General features: G+C 45.5%; 1 protein-coding gene across 5 annotated transcripts in view; it reads left to right on the top strand.

Annotated features, from left to right (window-relative positions):
• TUBE1 (tubulin epsilon 1) overlaps positions 1 to 27,816 on the top strand; it is a 202,338-nt gene that overhangs the window by 122,042 nt on the left and 52,480 nt on the right. For all 5 annotated transcript variants that reach the window (XM_078648563.1, XM_078648564.1, XM_078648565.1 and 2 more), the window contains 4 exons: positions 4,932 to 5,053; positions 9,508 to 9,695; positions 22,034 to 22,206; positions 22,732 to 22,872. In XM_078648563.1, the coding sequence (XP_078504689.1) occupies positions 4,932 to 5,053; positions 9,508 to 9,695; positions 22,034 to 22,206; positions 22,732 to 22,872 (624 nt within the window). The remainder of the gene's footprint in view (positions 1 to 4,931; positions 5,054 to 9,507; positions 9,696 to 22,033; positions 22,207 to 22,731; positions 22,873 to 27,816) is intronic.

Raw genomic sequence — 27,816 nt, 5'->3', positions numbered from 1 at the left:
TGGGAGAGGAAAGGGTGGGGCGAAAGTCTACAGCAGTTAATTAGATTGTCACACTGTACATGCACCTAGGTAGCCCTGGCCCACTGGAACAAAGAAGAAAGAACAGACATCTGGAGCCAACACCTTTGAAGTTGTGGTGAGAAGGGATCAGGCAGTTCTGTCAGCTAGGGGCGGAGATGATGCTTTCAAGGGGAGCTCATTTTATAGACCATTTTAAGTTTCCATATTGGAATGTCTCCGAATGCACTGCTGGAGGATTAGGCTGGGATGGGGGTGGATTGATGATGTTGCACCCTAGGATTGGCCAGTGATGCCTCGATTGCCACAATTGCGTATGGATGCTCAGCTCTAAGGGGAAGTCACCTAATGCTCCGCAAGGATCAACTTTCACACCATTTGACACCTGCACTAGGAGGGGCCACTTCTGTGGATTGCCTCTTGACTGGGCTGCTGACATACACCTGCCTGCGAAATGGCCATGAGGATGTGGGGTCTGGGGAGAGAAGTATGGAGGAGGTTCTTCTTGCTGGCTTTGGAGTGGCTGTGAAATACCCCCCCCCCCCCCCTCCTCCAAGCAGGAGAGAGCCTCTGGAGCACAGGGCAGGTCTGACACACAGTGCGGGGAAACCCAGCTCCCTGCAAAATGTGTGCTGGAGAGGCTGGTAAGCCTGAATAAAAATCTCCTGGTGACTAGGGATTGCCACCTTGAGCAGAATGAGCCCAAACACAGTGAGTCCTTTGAGCCCTACGCAGCTAGAGAAATTAGTATATAGAGCTTGGACCCCCAGTGGGACTAAGCAGCGAACAAAGGATGTGGTGCTCCACAGTATCATCTCCAACGTACCCCCTGGGTGGGCCAGGAGTCAGTGCAAAGGTAACCTTTTTAAATATATGTATTACCTTGGGTGAGGGGCGTGCGTGACCCTTGCCCCCCAAACTAAACAGGGCCCAAAGGCCCTGGTCTCCTGAGACCTGCTGAAATCTATGATATCCCATCCCTTGGACAAGCAACGGACTGGCGCGCCATTGGGCTTCTACTTGATAGTTGTGCCACCTCACCATGACTGGGAGAAGCAGGAGAGGCACAGCACAGCAGTCACCTACCCACGATGATGTGTGGGAGAAAAGCAGTACACCAACTACTGCCAGCACTGGAAAAAAGCTGGGCAGGGAACAAGCAGAACAAGCAGAACAGCGTGAGAGTGGGCTTCCTGTGCTGCCCCAACTATGGCTAGTGGGCATAAGCACCCGGGATTTAAAAAACAAAAGGAAAAATGCCACACAGTGCAAGGCAACATAAATATTCAAGCCTGGGGGCAATGACACGCCCTATAATCCTTCGCACCAGGTGAAACAATTTGAATATTTATCTATGTGGTGCCTCAAGAAGGGCAAGGACACCTCCTACGGCACAAAACTTGTGTTTTGGGGGCTGCAGGAAGTGCAGTAGCCAACCAGAATGATTTTAGGGCACAGTCACCCTAACCCTCATGAGTCCTTATAACGATGACCCCTAGAAAGGCATAGTACTGTTTTAAAGCACTCCTAGAGCTAGAGCTTTTTGCTCTAAGGCCCTGGATTTTATGACCCCTGTTGGTTGGTTTTATGACTGCAGTGTTAGATAAAAGGAAAAGAAAGACTGAGACTATTTTTTGAATATCATGCTTTATTGACAATGGTAATGGATGACAATTCAAGGTTTTACATTATAATGCTTTAGAATGTTGATACTACCCCCATTGACTTTGGTGAAGGTTTATAACACGTAGTGTATATTGGTATTGTCTCTATTGACTTTGGTGGTGTTACATTGATGAGGTATAAGATGTGACTGACTTTACTAATGTGGTGATACCCTGACAAAGCTAATAGTCCTGACTTATTGATAGTGATAACCTTTATATTGTGATGTTGCACTTAGCATAAGTGGGGGTATTGTGATTATAGGCTTCAGGTTCTACTAGGGGTGTGATGTGAGGAGGTCACCAACGGAATTCCCATCTAAATGATTGTACATATTTGTAGTTAATGGGCAGTATTTAGTAGTGTGTGTTTGCATTTTTAACCCCTTTGCTGCGGCGCAAATTGCGCCGCTTCGGTGCTCATGACGGATCCACGCTGTCATGCGTCACGGGCGGTGTGTGCTCATGACGCCATGGAGTTACTAGCCCACACCATCTCCTCTGAGTAGGCCTTGGACTGCTCTGCTTCGCAACCCTGAGGGTTACGTGCTGCAATAGTCTACTTAGTTTACAGTGAAAATACAATTGCAGACTTATTGTTCATGAAGGACTTACACCCTTGGCAACTAATAACCCAGTTTAATACATCTCCCTTTCCCCCTGTCTCTGCCACTAGATCGACTGTAAGGAAAACAAATTGGCAAAATGATACGATAAAACTTCAAAACTCATAAAAATCAATTACATTTCTCCTTATCACATGCTCTCTGTATGTTTGAAACAAACCTCTTGTATAGATCAGAGAAAAAAAAGTTAAGAAAGAAAAAATGTAGGAGGATAAAGTACTCGAAACATTAACTATCACATATTGGTGCTCAGAAGATGTATTAGTCCAAAGAATGGATTTAGGCTCAGATCTCTGTACTGGGGTGAATGTATGACATTGTTCTGCATTCTGTCCATTAATTGTTCTTTTTGCATTTGTCACCCAGGGTGGGATGGGGTATGCCCAGACGTGGGTACTGTGCTCTCCATGCCACTGGAGTCAAGCGATCCTAGCTGATGAAGGCTGGAAGCCAGAAACCAGTCCTAGGATGCTTGTTTCCAGTCCAGCAGGACCTGGCCTGGCTGTTCGGGCTGGACTGTTCCCATTGGGCGAAGGGTCAAGACTGATTTGCATATGGCTGGGTCCAAACTGGAATGGCATGGTGAGCAAAAAAACAATGGATTTAGGCCCATATCTCTGTACTGGAGTGAATGTATGGCATTGTTCTGCATTCTGTCCATCAATTGTTCTTTTTCCATTCGTCCAATTTAAAGCATTGTAAAAAAACAAGTTATGATTGATTTTATTAATATTGTCACAATTCAGCTGCCACTCTGATAAATCCTTTCCAAAACAGAGTAAGCAAAAGTACATTATAGACAAAGCCCATCAAATTTTACAATCGCGTGTCTGTGGAAAATGCCCAGAGAATGGACACTTACCTCAGAATGCATTCTTTGTTAGCGAATGTCCTTACTTTAGCTAACATAAGTGGGTCTAGCTAAAATGATTACGTTCAGTAAAAACTTTGCTAATACTATTTCATTTGGAATGTGAAAGAGACAACGTATCGAAATTAGCTGCTTGTACCCATACATGTGTGAAGTGTGTCACATATTAACTGATATAGAATACAGGCCCATATTTAATGAGGTTTTGGGTCGCCCTTGCAAGGGCACAAGGGTGCCGCAAAACCAAAATTAGATTTACCAAGCCCTGCAAGGCCTTGTGTGGCTCTGCGTGGCTTAATAAATGTAGAATTGTGCAAGGTAGTGCAGATCGCTGCTTTGCATTGCTCTGTGGCAAGTAGGCGTGCCATGGGTATGGGAGCGTGGGTGTTCCCATGCAGTCTGACACATTCCCAGATTTACCAACACTGGTAGACCTGGGAATGTGTCAGAATTTTACACCTCGCCACCAGAGGTTCCAGAAGGACAGATATCTTTATTTGTTCTTGTTGTTTCCTCTTTCTGCATGTGCTGCATTGTTCAGCATTGCATTCATCAATTGATCTTTTTGCATTTGTCACCCCAAGTGAAACAGTGATGTTCAGACATGGGTCCCGTGCTCACCATGCCACTGTAGTCAAGCTATCCTGGCTGATAAGTGGTGATACCCTGAAACCAGTCCTAGGATGCTTGTTTCTGGTCCAGGGAGGCCCCGGCCTAGCAGTTCTGGCTGGACTGTTCCCATGGGGAGCAGAGTCAAGGCTGATTTGCATATAGCTAGGTCCAAACTGGGGTGGGGGGTTGAGCAAAAAAAACAATGGATTTAAGCCAAGATCTCTGACTGGGGATGAGTGTTTGACATTGTTCAGCATTCCCTCCATCAGTCGTTCTTTTTGCATTTGTAAGCACAAGTAGAATGAGGAAAATGCCTCAGAGGATTGTTTTAGTACAGGGAGGTGTCTCTTCCTGCAACAAAACAAGCTTGCCTACAATGCAGTCACCCTTACACCATGGTGCAAGGGTGCCTGCATTGGCACTAGGTAGCAGATTGTGCATCAGTGCTGGCAGAGAGCAGGAATGCGCCATAAAATGTTAACCACATCCTCGCGGCACATTTTCCCTTCCTGCGCTGGGATTTTCAAAAACCCATTATTCATGACGAGCTGGGCTCGTCATGAGCGTGCGAGGAGGCTACCTCATGACGAGCCCAGCTCGTCATGAGCGTCGAAGGGGTTAAGTATGGCACCTTCCTTTCTTGTCCCTTTCACACATCGCAGGGAGGTGGCTTGCTGCATCACATGAAATATTGATAAGTGTGGGCCACACTCTCAGTTCTCACTTGTTTATTCAGAGAAACCCCATTAAGATGAGTAACAATAACTGGTAGTCTATGCAATAAACAGTGGCCCTGAGTTGCCACAGATATGAGAGGGCTGTCTTGATTGCACCACTAAAGTACCCCAGCTGACAAAATGTTAATATTGACTACCAATAAGCAAATAAACACCCCCTCCTTAAAGGCTTGATGTTGTGAATGGAATCTGATGTGTTATAGGAAGAGGAGGTTTGGAGATGAAGATGCTGGTTTTGGGAGCATGTGTGTGGTGCTCTGCTGGCAGAAAACATGTTATGTGACAGGCAGCAACTTGTAAACCCTAATCTCAAAGTGAAGATTTAAAAAAAAATGAGTACATCATTGCAAACCCTTACGTAGAGTAAATGGAAGTAGTTGCTGTCATTTAATTTCCTCTCCAGGGCTGTGGGCAACAGGCTGTATGGATCTCAGTACCGAGAACAAATTGTGGACAATCTGCGGCGGACAGCAGAACAGTGTGACTGTTTGCAGTGCTTCTTCGTTATTCATTCAATGGGAGGAGGTAACTTTAGTTCACGCTTATCACAAGAAGTGTTTCTTCTGACTGTTTAAATTTGTGAAAATAAATATAGCAATCATTGTTCTTATGCTTTGTGGTGGCAAGATTGATTATTATTTGTCTGACTGAATGACTGTTGTTAAGAGGACCGATACCAGAAAATATGATTGCATATGTGATTGTTAGATTATCACACTTACATACAGATTTACATACAGCCTGAACATGCTGGCATTCGATATTGTCATTTTCTTTGTTTCACGCCTTACAGAGTGATGTAAGACATCTCAGAAGATGGACATCTTGCTGCATAAAACCTTAAACTTATAACATAGCTCACCCTCTTTTCCTAATCCCTACACTCGATTATTCTGTAATGACAGTAAATGAGTACCTTCTCTTCCCACCCTCCTGTTTGTATCTGTTGTGGTTTGAAGTGGAAAAATTAAGGCTGTTTAAGACAGTGTGATGATTGAAGCCTCTGATTAGTTTCCTATTGGTAAATGAATAGCTTTATAGTGATGGCAAATCCAGAAAGATAAGGCTAGATATGTTTTTGGTCAGCCAGGGCATACATAGCATGATTGAGATTCCCCATGGTGAGGGAGGGAAGTGAGACGGGGTGATGGGGGTGTGCGGATAGGGTGCTACTTTGTGTTTTATCTCTTTTGTGGTAGTTCATTAGAGGAAACAGAGTTTGAGTCCTGCAAACCTTTTCCAGATTGCTGTAAAAGAGTGCTCCTGTTGAAGAGTTCCAGGCAGTTGTGGCTCATCATCCTATTAATATGCTTCCCACAAGAAAATGGACAGATATGTAGCAAGGACACAATGCACCGTCTGGATATGTGAAAGTTATGATGTATGGTATACCTGCTGACCATGACGGTGGCAACTGATCCATCGCAGATTGTATTCCCATAGTAGCACAGTGTTTCTTTTCTGAGGCTAACAATTCAGTGGCCCCTGCTCCCTATAGTTTCATTGGTGCTTGGTCAGTAAAATCTCAGGAGGTTGATTCCTTGTCTAGGTTTCATGTTGGATTGGCCTGTAATAATGATTGCACAAGGGAGAATGCTGCAGGGCATATTTGTGCTGCTATTGTAATGGAAATTATGTTTAAGATAATGAAAAGATAGTCTTCCCTTACGGGGAATGTAGGGGAACCCTTCCGTACTTGATGTAGTTCCATGTGAAGGAGAGCCAGTCAGATTTTTTGAAGGAAAAGAAGGCCAGAATTGAAAGGGACATTCAAGTGTGTTACCCCTCTATCAGATTCATCTTCTGTCTCCCCAATCCTGGTAGATAAAATGCTGCATCCAGATCCTCAGGGTAAATATGTTAGGAAGAAAACTTTGTTCGCTGTTCTGTCCTACCTAAAGGAGATGTTGAGGCTCCGAGAGCATGAGGCCTACCAATCTCTGCTGGAACTGAAGTCTTTAGGAGTTCAATCACTGTTCACAGTAAAAGTGCCAATGCATTCAGCGGTTAAAAACTTCTTTATGCCTAAATGGATGTGCTTGGATAAAGCGTAAATCCCCAGTTCTTTTTTACTGAGGTCTAGCAACTGGTGAGAGGAGCATCAGAATTCCTGCAGTTAAAGAAGGTTGGGGCTTTTCATAAGGCCTACACTGGGTTTGATCCTACTTTTAAGTAGGAACATAGACTTGTACCTCTCAATCACTATTTAAATACTTTCAGAAGTTGACAACGACTCTTTTAAAGAATGTATTGTACAGTTGATCTAAGCAAAATGAAGTGTAGGGAGGCTGAATGTATGTATGTTATTTCTATAGCACAAATCTAGCCAAAAGGCAGTGGAGCGCTACTTGGTCAAAGGCAAGCTTAAAGTCAGCGAGTGATAGGAGAGGAAGCTGAGTTGTGGAGGTTAAATGCATTGTCAGATGTGTCTTTAAGATGCTGCCTTCAGTGGTTTAATATCCGGCAGCAAGTTCTTTGGTGGAGCTCCAACAACAGATCTTGGCTGTGCAAGTCCAAGATGCAAATTTGATTAAGCTTCTATTCCTGGTTTTTTTAACCTGTGCAGGATAATTTCAGTCACCAAGCATCCAAGCTTAGAGAACCAGTCTAGTCTATACCTTTCCGGTGAAAAAAAATTATTTTTTTGGGGAGACACTCTTCCCCCACATCTCTCTCTATTGTTCCAATTCATCTCAGTGATTTTAAATAGGATGGACCTGCAGCTTTGAGAGGGGGACATTGCCTCCATTTTAATTTGTCATCTTGGGTTGATTGTAGCTTTGAGTAAAGGCTCTCATATGCAGAAAATAAATAAAACTTAGAGATCTCTTTAACACCTAAAGATTCTGATATAATTGAGACTCCTTGTTACAAATCAAAGCCAAGAAGTTCACTCTCAATTAAGAAAATTGGCTATGAAAGAGTTTTTTGCCTCACAAATTAAAGATGCAGACAATTCGGTAAAAACACTGTTTAAAATTGTCAAGGATTTTGTAAAACCCCCTGCTATGACTCCTAACAATCTAGCCAATCAGTCTCTTTGTAATGGACTATCAGACTTCTTTCAAGAAAAAATCGACAAAATCGCATCCTCCTTCCCTCCAGCTGGAGCTCTTGATCTTTCCCTTCCCCCGGTCTCAACTAACCAGGACACTGCTCCTACATTAGTGGCTTTTAAGGATCTCACTCCTAATCTTGCACGTAAACTACTATTACAGTGCAAATCGGGTTCCCCTTTGGACCCGGTTCCCTCAAAAATCATGAGTGAATTGTCTACCCTACTGTTAGAGCCACTCACTTCCATTTGGAACGCCTCTTTACAACTAGGCCAATTTCCCTTAGCCTGGAAGGAAGCTTTGCTTGTGCCCATCTTAAAGAAATCTGATGCTGACCCCACGCAATTCAGTAACTATCGACCTATTTCCCTCCTTCCGAAACCCGCGAAGGTTTTGGAAAAGGCGGTCCAATTACAGCTCGCAGAGTACCTAGAGACCAATTCCCTTCTGCATGATTCCCAGTCCGGCTTCCGTACTGGATTCAGTACTGAGACCGCACTGCTAGAAGTTTCGGAGACTGTGCGAGAGTGTGTGGACAAGGGCGAGGAGGCCATGTTGGTCCTCCTCGACCTATCCGCCGCTTTCGATACGGTGTCCCATAAAATTCTTCTTGACCGTATGGAGCAGATTGGATTGAGCGGCGTTGCCCTATCGTGGATGGGTTCCTTCCTCCAAGGACGATCACAGAGGGTTCTTCTCAGACCTTTCAAATCAGAATGTAAACCTCTGGTACGCGGAGTCCCACAGGGCTCAGCGTTAAGTCCTTTGTTCTTTAACGTTTACCTGGCCCCGTTGGCCAAGGTAGTAGAGGCATGCGGAGTCAGAGTGATCTCTTATGCTGATGATACCCAGCTGATATTTTCCTTTAGCGATCACTCTGACTCCAGCCTCTCCAGTTTCCGCCATTGTCTTGGCGAAATCTGTTCTTGGATGTCCATGAACCACTTGCGACTTAACACCGATAAGACGGAGGTTCTGTTTTTTAATCAAAAAATGACCATCCCACCGTCATTATGGTGGCCAACGATTCTTAATCCCCCCCCTACCCCGGTGCATTCTGCTCGCAATCTGGGGTTTATATTTGATGATACGCTATCCTGCAGCTCTCAAATCAATAAGGTTACTTCGGCCTGCTTTGGTAAATTAAAAATGATGAGGAAGATCTTTCCATTTTTGCAAATTGAGGCACGCAGAACTGTCACTCAGGCCTTAATTACCTCCCACCTGGACTATGCCAACAGTTTATATGCGGGGGCCCCTCTATACCAAATTGAACGTCTCCAGGTGGTTCAGAACGCGGCAGCAAGATTGATTGGCAATATCCCTTACAGACACCCTATCTCAGCGTTTCGTAAAGAGCTTCATTGGCTTCCTATAGCCAACCGTATTAAGTTCAAAACGCTTATCCTCGCCTTTCGAGCTTTGAATGGAACTGGTCCAGATTATTTAAGAAAGAGACTGAGATTGTCCCACTCGGTTAGGGATCTTCGTTCCAACAATCTGCGTCTCATGGTTGTGCCAAGATTCCGTCGCACAAGAACGGGTGGCAGAGCTTTTGCTGTTCTTGCAGCCAAACATTGGAACAGTTTACCTATCGATCTTAGATTTGCCCCATCCGAAGCGCTGTTCCGCAGACGCCTGAAGACGTGGCTATTTTCATCTATCTAGATTATTTCTTTTCCCCCTGCTGTCAGTTTTTAGCGCCGGGACACACCCGTTGGGGGTAGCCGTGCGCTTTATAAAATCCGTAAATAAATAAATAAATAAATTCAGGATTTAATACCAGATACATATAAGATCAGCACCTGGATCTTCTAATGAGCACACTTATTCTTACTTTTCTAGAAAAAATGTGTGTTGCAGTGCGTGCACTAAATAAAGCTTACATTATGTTTTTTAACGTTTACGTTTTTTTATTCTCAGGTACAGGCTCTGGTCTTGGCACGTTCGTTTTGAAATTGCTAGAGGATGAATTTCCAGAAGTGTGCAGATTTGTGACGGCCGTTTATCCTTCTGCTGAGGACGATGTCATCACGTCACCATACAATAGTGTTTTAGCAATGAAGGAGCTTACGGAGCATGCTGATTGTGTTCTGCCAATCGAAAATCAAGTAAGGCTGACTTGTTTTGTTGAAGCTGTGCTCCCCCTTTATGGTTGGGTTTTGTTTTTATTCACACGCGTGGCTTTGTGTTTTATTAGTGTTCTAGTAAACAATGTCGATGGAATGATGATAATGGACTTATTGAATCATTTGGAACCTTTTTTACTATTTGGATAAACTGAGCCTCTTTTTTACTGCTCTGGAACAGTGCTGCCTTTGTTTCGACAGCTTAAGAGAAAGTTATTCCTGCCAAGCAAGGTGGCGCAGAGTTTGTGATCAATGCCATCCTGGGTGATGTGACAATGAAGGCAGATAAAGTGCACCAGGGCATTGGTTCCACTTGACCAGTCTGTACCATTCACTGCAGCTGATAACTGTCCAATTGATCCCTTCTTTGGTACTGAAACACAATGGGATTAACTGCCCAGCACTAGACTTATAGACTGCAAAAATGTATCGATATGTACTTCAATCCAGATCACACCTGATGTCCTGGATAGTGGCCAGGGCTCCACCCACCTTAACCTATATATATGTGTTCTACTTGAGGAGCAACTCCCAGAACAAACAGTTGTTCATTTATAATTACGCTTATGAAAATCAGATACTCTTCAGAAGTTAACGCTCACCAGAAATATGCACTCAGCACCTGTTCTCCCGTCTAGTAATTATAACTCAGTGGATAACAGTCAACGTTCTGAAGTTTAATATACGCATAACAGAGACTTTGGTAACAGTGCACCAAAACGACTCCTTCCAAAGAGGTCTAATGGGAAAAACAGTGCTACTTCCAACTCCATTTTCAAAAGCGGTTGTTAAAATAGATGAAATACTGACAGTGGGGGAACAACATGCAGTTTGGAGGAGTGCTTTCACTCACTTGCAGATACTCAAATCTTTTTCCAAGAAATACAGTATGTACTGGCAGTCAATGTATAGAAAGCTCATTATGAATACAGAATGTATTTGAGGCTCCCTCAGTACCAAATTGCAGAGCTGTACAGAGTGTAATGGATTAAAACACTATGCTCTTCTCGCTGGCTTCTGCGGCTGAGAGATTTATCTTCAAGCCCATGTGTATGGTACACAAAGTAATCCACCTACAAGTTTCCATCTTTCTGCAGCAATAACGCTTCACCTCATATAATGCCGTAAATTTGCAGTTCCACCCATTTGTGTTGGCATGTTGTCTCAAGGACGCATAAATGGCTTAGCTGGGGAAGATTCCTTAAAGTTGCTGTGGCTTGTCCATGGAAATCTCTCCCACTCAGTTCAAGAAGATCCTGTGTCTTTCAGACATAGTCTGAAAACCTTTTGCATTTTCAAAATCAATCTCCTCACAGTTAAGATGGTCATTTGTCTTTGAGTTTCAAGGGGCCAATTTCTGGTAAATGTTCATTTCATTAAATATTATTATTATTAAGGTAACATTTCGTGGTCATACAGAATGGTTGCAAGGCGATTTTGTGACCAATAATTTCCACCAGAATACCATGTCTAAGATTATTTATGAATATTCATGCAAAGAGAACAGTATTACGGCATAGCAGACCAGGTGAAGGACTGCAGTTTAGAATTGAATTGCTATTTACAATTTCACTGGGCAGCAGACCTCTTTTATGTGCATGTAGAACACCAAATGTACCAATGCTCGTCAGCCACTCGTTTTTTACGTAATTATCAATGTTATAACTATCGTACAATTCCCTGAACAAATAAAGAGTAATAGTTGTTCGCTGCCTTATTCACGTCAAATAGATTTCCCCAACTTGCAGGCACTAACCTTCAAACAGTTATAGATCTACAAACGACAACGAACCATGTGGCTCAATTGCATAGCCTTGTTTGTACGGCAGTTTCATATTTATTAGGTCCTGTTTCAGAGGTTATGTCGAATATCAGTAATTACAGCATACTGTTTTGCAATGCATGCCCTTGCCAGGCATGCTATATAACCATGCTATATAACGTGTTGACCTTTATAACACAGTTTGGCTTTGCGGTATTTTACAACACATTTGACATTCTAACAATTGATTTTATATATAATTACACACACATACACTTTTGTGGCATGTGTAACTGTAGATTCACATGTCCTGTATACTCCTGCCACGTAGTGTTGGGCTCATTTGTGTGCAACTTGTAAGAAACCTTTTGAATCTTAAGGTATAGTGACTCCTCTGGCTTGTAATGCCCAACGGCATCGGTTCCACTGTTAGATTATTTTCTTTCTGCTGTCGAGTTTGGACACACCACCTTGTGAACTCTGGGTCGACGCATCTTGGTGTTTGTCGTAGGGCTGTACTGTTTATCATATCCAGTCGGTGTGAAGACACCATCTTAGTTTCGTTGTTCTTCTGGTCTCACCGCTCATTGAGCTTCAACAGCCAGTTTCGTACTACGCCCTTTCACGGGGCTCTGTCTTGTGTTTGGCCTTCTACCTCATCTTCTCTTCTTTTCATTGACAAAGACAAGACACTAATGGAAAGGACTCCCAGTGCTATCTTCACTGTCACTTCAGGTATCCTAGCCCCGACCAACACCTGTGCAGCCTGCTCAGATTCTGTTAGAAGATATTCAGGTACCGACTTGATCCGAGAATTGCACTCTGCAAATTGCAGCACTAGGAAGGAGTTAATTCTCTCGACATCTTTAGGGACCGGGATGTCTAGTAACAATCTAAGACTAATCCACCCTCAGTTAACTTTCTGCAATTCACTCCTTAACCCAGGTATTAGTCGGAGTCACGCGCAAAAGCAGTAGTGTACAAGGAGCTGGTGATGCACCATCCCTGATAAAGAGAGCAAAAAGATTGACTTGGCAGGCAACAGTGTCTCTGTGCAACCCACCACAGATCGGAGGAGTGCGAATTTGATGGGATAGTTCTCTCGATATAATAGAGCCAGCGGGGACCAGTTGGATTCTTCTCCAGCTCCTCCTGAACCAGTACAGCCAGTGGGGACACAAACTAGTCTCAGAGGGCTAGATCATATCTAGCACCACGATCTCCACTGTGCCCTTGACGCAAATTAATTCCAGCATCTTTATTTGGTGCCACACTTGGCTGTGAGTCTCTGGCTTTAAACCAGAGATTCACTAGCATCTGCTAAATCTGCAGTTCGAAGGAGAACAACTCTTGAGTGCAAGTGGATGATTTGCTCAAGAAGATCAAGAAAGACAATAACACAGCCAAGGCTATAGGTGCTCTCCAAACGTTCTCCCTCTGCGGCTCTTATCACAGGCCTCCATACAGAGGAGGCGTAAAACCAACTCTCCTGACCCGTCGGCCACTTACCAGCAGCAGTCAATGCAGGGTTAGTCAAGGGGAGGTTACAGGAGCATTAATATCAGGGGCCGTGGTAAAGGGGGCACAGCCAAAGGGCCGCCCCAGCAAAGCAGTGACTTGCTTTTTGGTGACGTTAATTGTAATATAGTGCACATTAGCCACCATGAATTCAAGAGGGTTTATGATCTGATAGAATTGTCCACCATGGACAGGTTGGTAATGGGGCTCTCTTTTCCGGTGTCCCTTATGATTAGCATAACACTATTTCAGGTTATTTGTGCCCCTGGGTTCTTTTATCTTTGGCAAAGTATGCCCTATGCAATTCCAGACATCGAACCTAAAGAAGCTGACTTTGCCATTTCCTCCAGGAGGTGTCTCCCCTCCTGTTCTGCCTGCCTGCGTGCTTCCGCGCTTTAAAGTGATTCGCCCCCTTCCCTCCATAGGACCTCTGAGGACCACATTTCCCAGTATCCCTGGAGGCAGGGCCAGCTGGGTTTAACTTTTTCGTGCCTCCCAGTGCCGTGTAAAGGCTGCCTACAGCTCCTGCATTGCAGGACGTGTGCCGGCGGAGCCTGGGCAAAGCCAAGACCGGGCCCGTCCGTGGCCATCAGAACCTGGAGCAGACCGGGCTGGGCCACGTCTCTTTCGCCTGGCCCCAGCTGAACGAACTGTGCCTGCCCCCTGTCCCTGCATTGCCTGCTGTCTCTGTCCCTGCCTGCTGTCCTTGCTCTTGCCTGTTGTCCATGCACTACCTGCTGTCCCTGGTCTGCCTGCTGCTGTCCCTATCCTTGCGCTGCCTGCTGTCGTCCCTGCGCTGCCTGCTATCCCTGCGCTACCTGCTGTCTCTGCAATGCCTGCTGTCCCTGCGATGCCTGCTGTCCCTGCGATGCCTGCTGTCCCTGCGATGCCTGCTGTCCCTGCGATGCCTGCTGTCCCTGTGCTGCCTGCTGTCCCTGTGCTGCCTGCTGTCCCTGTGCTGCCTGCTGTCCCTGTGCTGCCTGCTGTCCCTGTGCTGCCTGCTGTCCCTGTGCTGCGTGCTGTCCCTGTGCAGCTTGCTGTCCCTGTGCAGCTTGCTGTCCCTGTGCTGTGTGCTTTTCTTGTGCTGACTGCTGTCTCCGCTTCTACTATCCCTGCTATCCCTACGCTGCCTGCTGTCCCTGAGCTGCCGCTTCCTGCGGTTCCTATCTAATGCCTGCTGTCCCTGTGCTGCCTGCAGTCCCTATCTCTGTGCTGCCTGCTGTCCTTGCGCTGTCTGCTGATGTCCTTGCGCTGCCTGCTGCTGTCCTTGCGCTGCCTGCTGCTGTCCTTGCGCTGCCTGCTGCTGTCCTTGCGCTGCCTGCTGCTGTCCTTGCGCTGCCTGCTGCTGTCCTTGCCCTGCCTGCTGCTGTCCTTGCCCTGCCTGCTGCTGTCCCTGCCCTGCCTGCTGCTGTCCCTGCCCTGCCTGCTGCTGTCCCTGCCCTGCCTGCTGCTGTCCCTGCTCTGCCTGCTGTCCTTGCACTGCTTACTGTCCCTGCACTGCCTGCTGTCTCTGTCCCTGCCTGCTGTCCTTGCTCTTGCCTGTTGTCCATGCACTACCTGCTGTCCCTGGTCTGCCTGCTGCTGTCCCTATCCTTGCGCTGCCTGCTGTCGTCCCTGCGCTGCCTGCTGTCCCTGCGCTACCTGCTGTCCCTGCGCTACCTGCTGTCCCTGCGCTACCTGCTGTCCCTGCGATGCCTGCTGTCCCTGCGATGCCTGCTGTCCCTGCGATGCCTGCTGTCCCTGCGATGCCTGCTGTCCCTGTGATGCCTGCTGTCCCTGTGCTGCCTGCTGTCCCTGTGCTGCCTGCTGTCCCTGTGCTGCCTGCTGTCCCTGTGCTGCCTGCTGTCCCTGTGCTGCGTGCTGTCCCTGTGCTGCGTGCTGTCCCTGTGCTGCGTGCTGTCCCTGTGCTGCGTGCTGTCCCTGTGCAGCTTGCTGTCCCTGTGCAGCTTGCTGTCCCCGTGCTGTGTGCTTTTCTTGTGCTGACTGCTGTCTCCGCTTCTACTATCCCTGAATCCCCTGCTATCCCTACGCTACCTGCTGTCCCTGAGCTGCCGCTTCCTGTGGTTCCTAACTACTGCCTGCTGTCCCTGTGCTGCCTGCAGTCCCTATCTCTGTGCTGCCTGCTGTCCTTGCGCTGTCTGCTGATGTCCTTGCGCTGCCTGCTGCTGTCCTTGCGCTGCCTGCTGCTGTCCTTGCGCTGCCTGCTGCTGTCCTTGCGCTGCCTGCTGCTGTCCCTGCCCTGCCTGCTGCTGTCCTTGCCCTGCCTGCTGCTGTCCTTGCCCTGCCTGCTGCTGTCCCTGCCCTGCCTGCTGCTGTCCCTGCCCTGCCTGCTGCTGTCCCTGCTCTGCCTGCTGTCCTTGCACTGCTTACTGTCCCTGCACTGCCTGCTGTCCCTTATCTTATCTTATCTTATTCTGGATTTGTTAAGCGCACGGACACCCAGAGGTTTCATGGCGCTGAAAGACAGAAGGTGACTAATAGAGACAGATGGTAACAATGCTCTAGCCGTGCGCTTGTTTGAATAGCCAGGTCTTCAGGGCTCTCCTGAATTCTACTAGCTTAGTGCAGTTCCGAATAGACAAGGGAAAGGAGTTCCAGATTTTAGGGGCAAGGTAGGCGAAACGAGATCCTCCTAATCGTTTCTTTTTGAACATGGGCAGCGAGAGAAAGGACAAATGGGCAGAGCGGAGATCCCTGCGCTGCCTGCTGTCCCTGCACTGCCTGCTCTCCCTTCGCTGCTGTTCCCTGCTGTACCTGCGCCCTCTGCTATCCTTGCTCTGCCTGCTGTCCCTGCGTTGCCACTCCCTGCTGTTCCTATCCCTGCTCCCCCTGCTGTCTTTGTCCTTGCACTGCCTGCTGTCCCTGTGCGGCCCCTCCCCCTACCCTGTCCCGCCTGCTGTCCCTTTCCCCCATGTTGCCTGTCCTTGCCCGGCACCCAGGACAACTAGGACCGCCCTCTAGGACCACAAATGGAGGCCACCGCACAGCCACGCAGCAGACGTGTGCAGCGGCATGCCGCCAACTCACTGCCGGGTGGACAACGCCCAGTACCAGGACCCCTGGCCCTCCTGCCACCAGACGGTACACCACCAAGGAACTCCTGGGCCCCGAATGCCAAAACAAAAAGTGTGTTTCCTCCTCACCGCGATCCCCCAAAGGACCCTACAACTGCTGACACTGCCATTTTTTCTGCGGCACGTCCTAAAAAAGATCCCATACCACACCTGCCCCCAAGACCAAGAACACCCCGCAACCGCTCCTTTGTTTCCTGCTCATCGCCAGCTCACTCTGCAAACATGCCACGGAAATCTGGGGCACTATCACCACAGACGTTGACTTGATTACCGAAACGTGGCTCAACCCCTCCTTGAACCCACACATCGCCACCGCCACTCCCGAATGTTACAAGATGATACACCGAGCCATGCCAGAAAACAAGGCGTAGGCATCGCCGTCATCTTTAAAAAAAACTTCAGTTGCACCGTCTCCAAAGATGGCCTCACATGGCCTCACACCTCTCTTGGAACACCTCAACTTCCTACTACAAACTGACGCGAAGAGGCACCCTCGCCTACAGACCCCCGGGACCCCGAGCAACATTCTGCGAGGCCATTCCCAACCTCATTGCCCCCTAGAAATCGACTATCACCACTGCGTCCTACTCAGCGACCCCAGCTTCCACATCGATGACCCCAATGACGCCAACTCCATCTCCCTCCTGAAGAACCTCAGCAACATCGGCCTCACCCAACTGGTCACCGAATCCACGCACAAAGCCCTACACACACTCAACCCCATTCTCACCTCCAACGATGGAATCAAATTCAGCCACACCACAGAACTCACCTGGGCTGACCACACCATCGTACACTTCACCATCACAGATGCCCAGCACACCATCACCGGGCGTCAGATCTCTTCCCACCGCACTTAGAACAACGTCACCGAAAAGCAGTGGTTGCAAACCCTCACCCCCTCCCAACCAGAGGCCTCAACAGACCTCGATCAGGCCCTCTAGAACTTCACCACCTGGATCACCGACTGGGCTGACAGAGTCATCCCACTGAAACCTCCAAACATGCTAGCTGGTACACCCCAGAACTCAGGCCCACCTAGTGCAACTGCCACCAACTCGAGAAACAATGGCGCACTAGCAGGAACCCCGCCGACAGAGCAGCTCACAAAACAGCCCTTAGCAGCTATCACTGGCACATCAAAGAAGTCAAGAAGCAGCCATCACCACCCGCATCGTCTCCGCGACTAACCACAAAAAGTAACTCTTTAAAATAGTCAAAGAATCCTCCAACCTGACAGCCATAGATAACACCATCCACCCCTCCCAAGACGCCTGTGACTCCTTCTCAGACTACTTCCACAGCATGATAACCAACATCTACAACAATTTCACCCTCCAGCCCACTACCTTCAGCCCAAACGACCTCAACCAACCAGCGAACATAACATAAACAATTACCACCTGGTCTCCACTCACCACCCAGACCACCTCAGCCATCATGTCTTCCATCCACTCCGGGGCGCCCACTGACCCCTGCACCAACAACCTCTCAACAAACGCAATCAGCACGCAACTCACCAGCCTCCTCAACACCTCCATCTCCACAGCAACCTTCCTGGACAAATACGTTCACATCAGGCCCATCCTTCTGATCTCCCTGCTCCCCCTCCCAGCCAAAGTACGCTAGAAAGCCATCAACCAGCAGCTCACCGAATTCCTAGAAAAACCCCACCTACTGGATGCCTCACAATCAGGATTCCGTGCCAACCATAACACAGAGACGTGCTAATTGCCACCACAGACGACAGAACACTCCTCGATCATGGAGTAACTCTGGCCCCTATCCTCCTCAACCGCTAAGCGAAGTTTGGCACCGTCTGCCACAACACCCTCATCAACAGACTCTACAACATAGGCATACAGCAGGGCGCCCTATAGAGTATCGCCTCCTTCCTTTAGGACGCACCCAGAGCATCCGACTGCCTTCTTATCCAAAGACATCAAATGCGGCGTACCACAAGGATCATCACTCAGCCCCACCCTGTTCACCATCTACATGACCCCCCTCGCAGATGTCGCCGGATCCCATGGACTCAACATAATCTCCTATGCAGACAACACTCAACTTATCCTCTCTCTCACAGAGTACCTCTCCAACGGCTTAGCCAAGTGGATAAGAGACAACTGCCTCCAACTCAACTCCGACAATACTGAAGTACTGATCTTCAGGAAGACCACATCTGCCTGGGCCTCAGCTGGTGGCCTGCAGAACTCAGACCTACACTTACACCAAGCGACCATTACACAACCTCTGCATCATCCTTGTTCGCCAACTGACCATGAAATGACAAGTCAATGCAGTCACCTCCTGCTTCCACACGCTTCGCATGCTCTGCAGAATCTTCAGATGGATCTCAACCAACACCAGAAAGACTGTCACTCTGGCCCCTGTCACCAGCCTCTTTGACTATGGCAGTGCCCTCTATGCCGGTATCTCCACCCAGCTCCTCATAAGACTCCAGTCAAACAGAACGCCTCAGCTAGACTCATCCTGGCATCCTCAAATGAACCCATATCGCCCCACCTGAGAGACCGCCACTAGCTCCCCATTCAGAAGAGATGCCAGTTCAAGATGAACACGCATACCTTCAAAGCCCTCCACGACCTAGGATTTGCCTACATCAACCATTGACTGAATGTCCACCAGCCCTCTAGACACCTGCGCTCCTCTTCATTCGTCATCGCACACACGACTTTACATGACTTCACACAATATTACATTGCCACTCAATGTAAGTATGTTAGAAGCTGACGGCTTAGTAATCACTATTACTAGAGATTTAATCACACTGCTGCTGTGGCTATCACTGATATTACTGCATGACTCCGTGCCAATACATGTTGTACTGTGATTTCAGTGGGACAAAAGATGAGCTTCAGCACGACTGCTCTATATATATATATTCCACTTCTATGATTGTGGAAAAACTTCCTTGATTGCCCATTGCCCTGCACATTTGATGCAAAATAACAGGTTCTCCATTGAAGTACTGTTGAAGAAAAAGACTAAGATAACCAACAGGTTTGTGAACCTGGGACTAGTCCTGGCAAACAGATGCATCGCTGTTGCCTGGTTTGGAATCTCAAAATGGAGGGTCCAAATGAGACCCAGTAGAAGCGAGATCTGCACAAATGGGTATTGGCTTACAATCAAATTACTGAAATGGAATTACATACTGAAGGTTTAATATATGGCCTGTGACACATACCATGTTGACGTTTTTGTCTGCTAGACTGCCTCCATGATAAGTAACAAATGTAGTCACTGGGATGTATTAGTTTCAGCCTACTTCTCTTCATGACAGTGGTATTCACTAAAATGTCTACGACTACAAAGGGACACCCATAGATCTGTTATGTGTTACATGTTGCTACCACAGAAAATATAAAACACAATGTTTGTGATAACATGTTTCCGGTACTGAGCACGTGACCCTAGGTAGAATATTTCTTTCTGTTGCACTCCCCTGTTGATGCTGCATAAATGATGATTATGTAACTGTGAATGATTTTGCACCCAAGTATGATTTTTCACCTAAATGTCATTTCAAACCTAGATGTCATTTCACACCTATATGGCCGTTTCTTCCTGTGTGTGAGTACTGCTCCTAAACATGTTTCCACACTGCTGCTAATGTTGCACTAAGAGTACATTTGGCCGTAGATGTGATTCTGCTTTTAATTCTGATACCATGGTGCTTTTAACTTTTCATCAGAGGTAGCTTTGCACTTAAACGTGATGTGCGTTCTTCTAAGTTTTACACACACAGGCTTATGTTGCGCCAAGGGTAATCTGCTTTCCAAAATCAATAGCCTATACTTCATTTTTGCCTTTGGCCACCAATCCTGAAACAAAGAGAGCTTCCTATAATATCTGAATCTCAGAGACACTATTCCATAATGGTTTATCTAAAACTACTGTCACTCCCATTACACTGAGCACTGCCAACTAAACCAGAAACCTTAGTCAGTGGAAAATAACATTGTCTCAAACTTCTCTCTGTTAAAACTGACCTACTCTTTTTATTATTAAGAACAAGTGCTCCTTGACCGCTACCTGGTTTTTGTTCTTGGGCTCAAAGAACAATTAAAGCCCTTATGGGAAATAAACGTACTATCTAGTTCTGCTACACATCACAATTGTGAAACTGAATGGTCGTGATGAACTCCTTGTATATCAGCCTCCATATCTTGATCCCATGGTTTAATACCCTGAAGCTCCTTAAACCTTTTACAATAGCTACGGGCATCAGCATTGTTACCATGCATTGATACAATGCATTCATAATATGTACTTTACTGACTATGCCACCCTTAACGACATTCCTTCACTCTACTGATATTTCGTCTATTAGGCACACACCTCAGGGAGTGAAACCAGACACATAATATCAGCATAAATTAAGGTATTCTGGACCACATCAGGAATAAAGTTTCACCTACAGTGTCACAGAGCAAAGTACTGCAAACTACCAAATCCACAGCCCTCCTGTAGCTACCATCACCTCTCGATATAGCCTCCATCTACCAACCTCCTTGCCCAGTCCAACGAGACAAGCAATTACTTGCCTCATACTTAAGCCACTTATTACTGACCATAGGATACATCTTGAGGCCATTTTCGCTTCCTTTCCATTCCTTTTCCTGTTACATGTTACTTGAAACATTTACTCTGGAGCACCTGACACACACGTCAGCCTCAGTACTTCCAAGCACTCCTCTTTGCACATTGCATCTAACTGACCCCTTATACCTGAATACTCTGTGGTCTCAGACACCTCAACAGTTCCTTTTACCACAATCTCTAGAGTTGGAAATCCTTAACACGATTAAAGGTCAATCTGCCAAGCCAACCTCAGATGAGTTGATTCCTCTAAGCCCAGTGACAAGTATCATACACATCACATCAGAGCTGTGGTTCTGCACTGTAGGCTTCCGGTCTGTAATCTGAATTCCATGTCTGCCCTCATCAAAGACTGTGACCTGGGCTCTACAGCCGTCATAAAAATCTGGTTGTGCTCATCCCTTTATTTTACTTCAATTGTACTTTTATTTCAATGACCTCCACCACCATTGAACAGAAAAAAATGGATGGGGTTTGCCTTTATCCAAATTAGTCAGTTAAATGCAAAATGATTAAGTAAGTAAACCTATTTTCATTACAGTGCCTCACTGTAGAGATCACAAATACAATACCTAACCCACTTGATTTGAACATCTTATACCATCCAAAAAGATGTTTATTGATTATTTTATTGATATTCTGATCTCATTTTCCATGAAGAATTTGATCCCCGCTGGAAAAAACAAAAAGGCACTCAGACACCCATCCTCAAATCCTGCCTATTAGACGGCAATCTCCTGCAGCATTTCACTTTCCATTCGCTCATCTATGATTTGTGGTGTACCTATGTGCAACTTTTCTCTCTATCTTTTACTTAGGCCTGTGTCCTGTTATGTATTCCTTAAAGGTTCTAGGCTGCAATTTGTATTCACTAAGCTTCTGGTAGTGGTGCCATACATGCCCACAACTGCTGAGAACGCAACATAGATTGGAGACATACTATAGGAAACACAGAACGAGGCAGTTTGTACACAAGTGAGACCCAGTACAAATAGTCTGAATCCTTTTCGTAATCATTGTCTCAACACTTGAAAGCCAGGCCTATTCTCTTTGCAATTGGTTGTTTAGTTACTCAGTGATAGTTAATTACTTACAGCATAGGTCGTACAAAATATACAGATTTCACTTAATTTACGTTGTAACCTGATCCTATTATCATCGGAGAGACAGTGCACAGCTGTGTGGACAAAAATTGTGTGAGTTTTTAGAATGCATCCTCCAAATAAGTAGCCACATGCTTCCCTAACGAGCAGTCATACACTGGTATAAACTATTGGCATTGTTCCAAGTGATACTCTATCCATAAATCTTTTAAAGCACATACGTTTCTCCTTTCACAGTCCTTAAATGATATTGTTAACAAGATCGATCAGATGGCCAGATCTGGAAAGCTAGGCTCAGCCGTTAAGCAGAACAGCCCTGTTACCTCCAGTAAAGGAGCCATTAAAGAGACAGAGAAACCATTTGATGCTATGAACAATATTGTGGCCAACTTGTTGCTTAACCTCACTAGGTAAGTGGATGTTTATCTTTGTTAAGCACAACGTATAAAACACTACACAATGACATAGGGGAGCAAGTTGATAGACTCTGATGTTTTTTCCAGTTTAGATGTCACATCTGAGGCTTATAATGCACCTGTTTCCTTTAGCCTAGCTCACTCCATATTTGAGCAGTTTATTTGGAAGGGTGTTTTTTATTTGCCTTTATTAGGATGATGTTTTTTCAAGGCACAGTTGTCTGAAGGGTCTTTTTGACCCTTGTATTGTATTTAGAAAGTCCTTTTCTTACTGCCTATTATTTTCAATTACAACACTTCTCATGGAAAGCATTCCTGCTGAAAAGTCATTCTTCTCAGTTTAATTGTTTCTAAGAGGTCGTGGGGATTAGGAATGTGATGTAGTTACCCGCTAACAGACCTCGCCCCTTTTGGCAGATCACTAGGTTATTGCAGTACCATTTTTTGTAAGTTATAAGTTGAATTTGGAGAGTGGCTTGTTATGAAAACTCATCAATTTGTGATTTTCTATTATTTTAGCTCCGCAAGATTTGAAGGAACCCTTAATATGGATCTCAATGAAATCAGCTTAAACTTGGTTCCCTTTCCCAAACTTCATTACCTCACGTCAAGCCTGACTCCTCTTTATACATTATCAGATGTAAATATACCAACTCGAAGGTAAGACATAGAGCCTTTCTCTCCCTTATACCTATAGGCAATGAGAAATTGGAATGTGACACCCCACTGTTTCACTTTCCAATGAAAATGGTTTCAAAATTCAAACCCAATCAAAGGTTTAATTTGCCCATCAAATATTTCATTTGGCAACTATTGGTGTCTGAAGTATAATACATATACACGTTGCAAAATGTGATTTACTGTGGTCAGAAGAGCCACATTTTAAATACGAAGGTGCCACTAATGTCACTTAAAATAACTCGGGGATCCATCTGTGCAATCTGAAAGATCCTGGCTCGAACACTCACTAGTCAACAGAGACTTTCATCCTTACAAGGCAGGACAGAATGAGCAACACTTAGCTGCATAATAGTAACACCTTTTATTTATACATATGAAACTACAGGAATGTCTTCTTAACTGAAACCTGTGGTATCCATGAAAGCAAAGCCGAACCCTCAAGTAAACATCATTAAATAGCAACAATATTGTAATTGGAGCGAATATCTGTAAGCTGATACTATTACCATGCAGAGATCATATTTCCATTACATGCATCGGTATGTGTACATATAAGCATATTTGTGTATGTATAAAAATATAGGTTTATTTTCTTACTTCCGTGAAAAAGTAGCCTTCTCCAGGTTTTAGAAATGCGTCAACAGTAAGCACTTTAATTCGTCAGTTTCTAAGATGCAGAATAGACTTCCATATACATATTTTTTCATGTTCAATACACCTATTTAAAGTGAATATATTTCGTTTTCTTTACAAAACACATTAACTACCATGTTTGATGTAGGCTAACAAAGCGGTACAAAAGCATAAAATAATAAAACTTTTAGGGTCCAAAGGCATAGAGAACATGACTCAAGAAAGAATGGAAAGACGCGGAAACTAGACACTCTTTCAGCATAGAACGAAAGGCGATCAGGGTACTTGACATCCTTGGCTGACACAGTCAAGTCATTCTGCTACTGAGGAATGTGAAAAGAAAATGTCCAAAAACATGTGAGCTGAGAATGTATGAGAAGAGTCAACGATAACACCCAGGTTATAAGCAGATGGTGAGAGGAGTGAAACTGGCAGGGATTGGATAGACAGTGGATGAAGAAAACCTTGTTAGACCCAGGAAAAAAAGGTATTTTACTTAGATGTTCATAAACCGAAATAGTTCAGCTACCTCCCCCCACCCAATGAACACTAAGAAGAATTTGGAGGTTTTACGTATAATTATGATATTTACAGAGTATTCTGTGTAAGAAAATGTTATGGGATCTTAATAAGACACTCCACCTTGGAGTCCTTTGGTATCTAGTTTTCAGAAATGTCTGCAATCAGTAGGCATCCATCGGTGCTCTTTGTCCTCTGGCCGGAATACTGTAGCTACCCTTATCCCAACAGTTGATTTAAGTTTAAAGCAGAATTTTGTAGGTTTCATCAGTGTGTTTCTGGACATTTTGGGGGCAATAGGCCCACACAGACTTGTGGAGCATTGTTTTTTATCTGAAGAATTATGGGACAATTTGTGATAGAACATTTGTCAATCGTCATAGATTCAGAACGCTTCCTCACAGAAATGTGAGGCAAATCAGTGATATTAGCCCTACATTGACATTTGCATGATATTCTGTGTAAGAAAAAGTGGTGGGATACTTGTAAGCCATGGGCTCTTGCTGGTGTCTAGCTTTCAAACATTTCTGGGGTTGGTAGGTTACATTCACTTCTGGCCAAACCCAGGCCCAAACATCACAACTACCCAATCCAAAGAATCAATGTAATGAAAAAAAATATATTTTTATTGCAGATAGAAAAGTAAAATTATAATCACAATAAACATAATACACTGCAGCACAGTAACACAGTCAAGCAAAATCAGTTTCCCCTCAGCCAAGGATATCCTCCGTAATCCCTCCCCCTTCCACATTTCCAAAAGCGATGTTTGAATCGGAGTGAGTAACAAATACGATATGAGGACAGGTACTTGCAGTGAAGGCACAAAGACGTCCTTGATAGTCATTCCATAGCCCTCATATACAACTTTATCCACTAACATCCACCAATCCATGTCAAACTTCCAATCTTTCAATTGTGGTGCCTGGTCCACCCCCCATAAACGCACAATTTTGCGCTTGGCCACTATAAGTCCCAGGGTCATCCAAATTTGTTGCATATGGGCGAAATCAGTTGCATCCCAGACATTCAAGATGCACCTATAATGCTCCCACAGACGCTATTTAGACAAGTAACCACAGACTCCCAATATTGCGTACAGCTGGGAAGCTCCATATGAAGTGAAAGAATATTCGTATTTGGCCGCATTGCTTGTAACACAGTACTGTCACCGCTCTGCCCATTTTTACCATTGAAGTGTATGCATAATAGGATCTATGTAGAATTTTTAACTGCACTAGGCGGAACCTTGACCTGATAGTCACTTCTCTTGGGGATGCCGAGGTCTCAGGCCACTCATCATCCTCGAAATCACATTCCCATTGTGCACATAACTGTGTTAGGATATCCGGTGAGTTGTTGATCAATTTTTGACATGTAAGGGAGATTGCAGTCCCACCTCTGTTTCAGGGCAGCTAGGCATTTAACCATCTGTCATCTAGTGGCCAAGACACGGGGAGTACCTCCCCCTTAGACAGAGCTTTCTGTAGTTCAGGCCATATTTGCAAATAGCATTAGGTTTCAGTGGGTGCTAGGTGGTGCTCGCTTTGCAGTTCAGCAAATGGATCCCCCTTCTCGTGCCCAGAAGTCCCTCACCGTGGAGAGACCAATAAGGTTCCATTTATTGAAGCCCGGCTTAGTTTCCAAAGAGCGCAGTTGCGCTGTGGGTTCCTCTGCAGGGAGGTGAATCCAGTGGTTAATGGTGGTTAGTTGTGCTACCCAATATTATTTTTGTATATCGCGCAGGGTAATCCCACCATCGTATCAGCCTCTCGTCTGTTGTTTAATGGCAATACGTACAGGGCCACCATCCCAGAGTAGAGAACAGGTTTCAGTGTCTATTGCCCTTAAGTACATCACACGGATTGGGTAGGGCGTATTGTGTAGAGTGTGAAGAAAACAGACCAGCACCATCACATTAAGGAACGCAGCTCTACTGAGTAACGACAGATGTAGGGCCCCCAATGCTGGACATCGAACGTAGACAATAGGTTATTGTTATAGAATATGTCAGGGTCAGTTGTAACGTATATCTCTAGGTAGCGAAACCCATTCTGTGACAACACGAGCCTTACAATCATGGGGCAGTCGCGACATGTGCCCATGAAGGATTTAGATTAGAGACTTGCTCCAGTTGATGGTATAACCAGAGTATCCGCGAAACGGGGTAAGTATTTGCATAATTCATTTGAGCGTAAGCATTGGTACTGAGACGTAAAGCAGAATGTCATCTGCGGGCAGTGGTCTTTTATCTCTCCAGTCATTGGTCCATTGCAACCCTCGAACCAAGGGGTCTTGCTTGATCCAGACTGGCAGTGGCTCTAAAATAAGGGCAAAAATTAGGGGGGGAAGCGGGCGCCTTGTCTGGTGCCACACCGGAGTCGGAATACGCAAGACGTACATCCGTAGGGCATCACCGGGGCTAGGGGATTGGTGTAGATGCGGGGGCCGAAGTCCATCCTGGCCATCACCACAATCATGAATGGCCATTCAGCTGTATCAAATGCCATTTTAGCATTGAGCGAGAGCACAAGGGCATCCTCATGAAAATCCGCAGCTCAACCCAAGACACCAAGTAGTCGCCGCAGCTTAATAGTAGTGTTCTGCTCTGGAATAAAGCCAGATTGATCCAGATAAATTAACATCTTAATCACCTGAATCAGCCAGGACGCCAGTCCCTTTGCAAGTATTTTTTCTTCAGCTTTTAACAACGAGATTGGCCCGTATGAGGCGCAATCCACTGGTGGTTTGCCCTCCTTGTGTATGACCTCTATATTGGCCAATGCTTGATCTCTGGCTAGAGAGCCTGAATCGCAGCTTTCCTTAAACATTCCCAGCAAATAGGGGGCTGGTTTAGAGGCCGTGAGCTTGTACACTACAATGGACAGGCCATTAGGGCCCAAGAATCATTGTAATTACCATAAAATAATCTTGATGTTGAATTTGTGTGTGCATGGTTCTTTTCCTGTCCTGTGAAATAATCCCACTCACACATGTGGGCTACAGTTTTTATCAGGTGAGGGAATGCTGGATTGTAGAACATTTGATTGTATCCACCTTCAAATATGCCAGTGTGCGCAAAAACACATTTTAGAAAATGCCTTCAGAATCACCAGATATGGGTAATCCCATATTCTGTATGGAATAAAAAAAACTTTCTCTTAAGTCACTTATAGGACTCTTTCACTGATGCATACCTTTCCTTTTTCTTCATGCCTATTTTTGTATTCATTAGTTCTCATCCAGGGGATACTCATCAATAGTCATAATCTATGAATAATCCCCGCCTATGTGCAGGATCCCGGAGCATATAGAAAAGACATATAAATATATATGTATATATATATATATATATGTGACAACATATATTTGCAGCCTAAAAACATTTCCCAACTGGCAAATCTGCCGCAAAATTACATGAATTAGCATACACACAGTAGTACTCTCCCAACCCGTAAGGAATAAAGAGAGCAGTAAACATTTGCATACAACAATGCTTTATTGCCATAGGAAAACCTGTAATGGCAGGCATTTGCCAGTAGGCTGCAGTAGAGTATAAAGAAACAAAGAAAAACTGACACCTTGCTTTTAAGGCATTAGAGTAGGGGTACCGTGCCTTTAAGACCTGAAGGCGACCCCCTGCTCCCATGATGCACCACAGGTGGCAGTTGGGTCAGTTCTTTTTTCCGGCTCCTTCTGTGAGGATCCTTGAGCTTGAGCTCTTCAGTTTTTGATTGAAATTGTTAAAAAATTAGACATCTTCTGGTTTAT

The sequence above is a fragment of the Lissotriton helveticus genome, chromosome 6 (assembly GCF_964261635.1).
Source record: "Lissotriton helveticus chromosome 6, aLisHel1.1, whole genome shotgun sequence".
Lineage (NCBI taxonomy): Eukaryota > Metazoa > Chordata > Amphibia > Caudata > Salamandridae > Lissotriton > Lissotriton helveticus.
The sequence above is the reverse complement of the archived record's forward strand: the minus strand, read 5'-3'. Positions and strand labels throughout refer to the sequence as shown.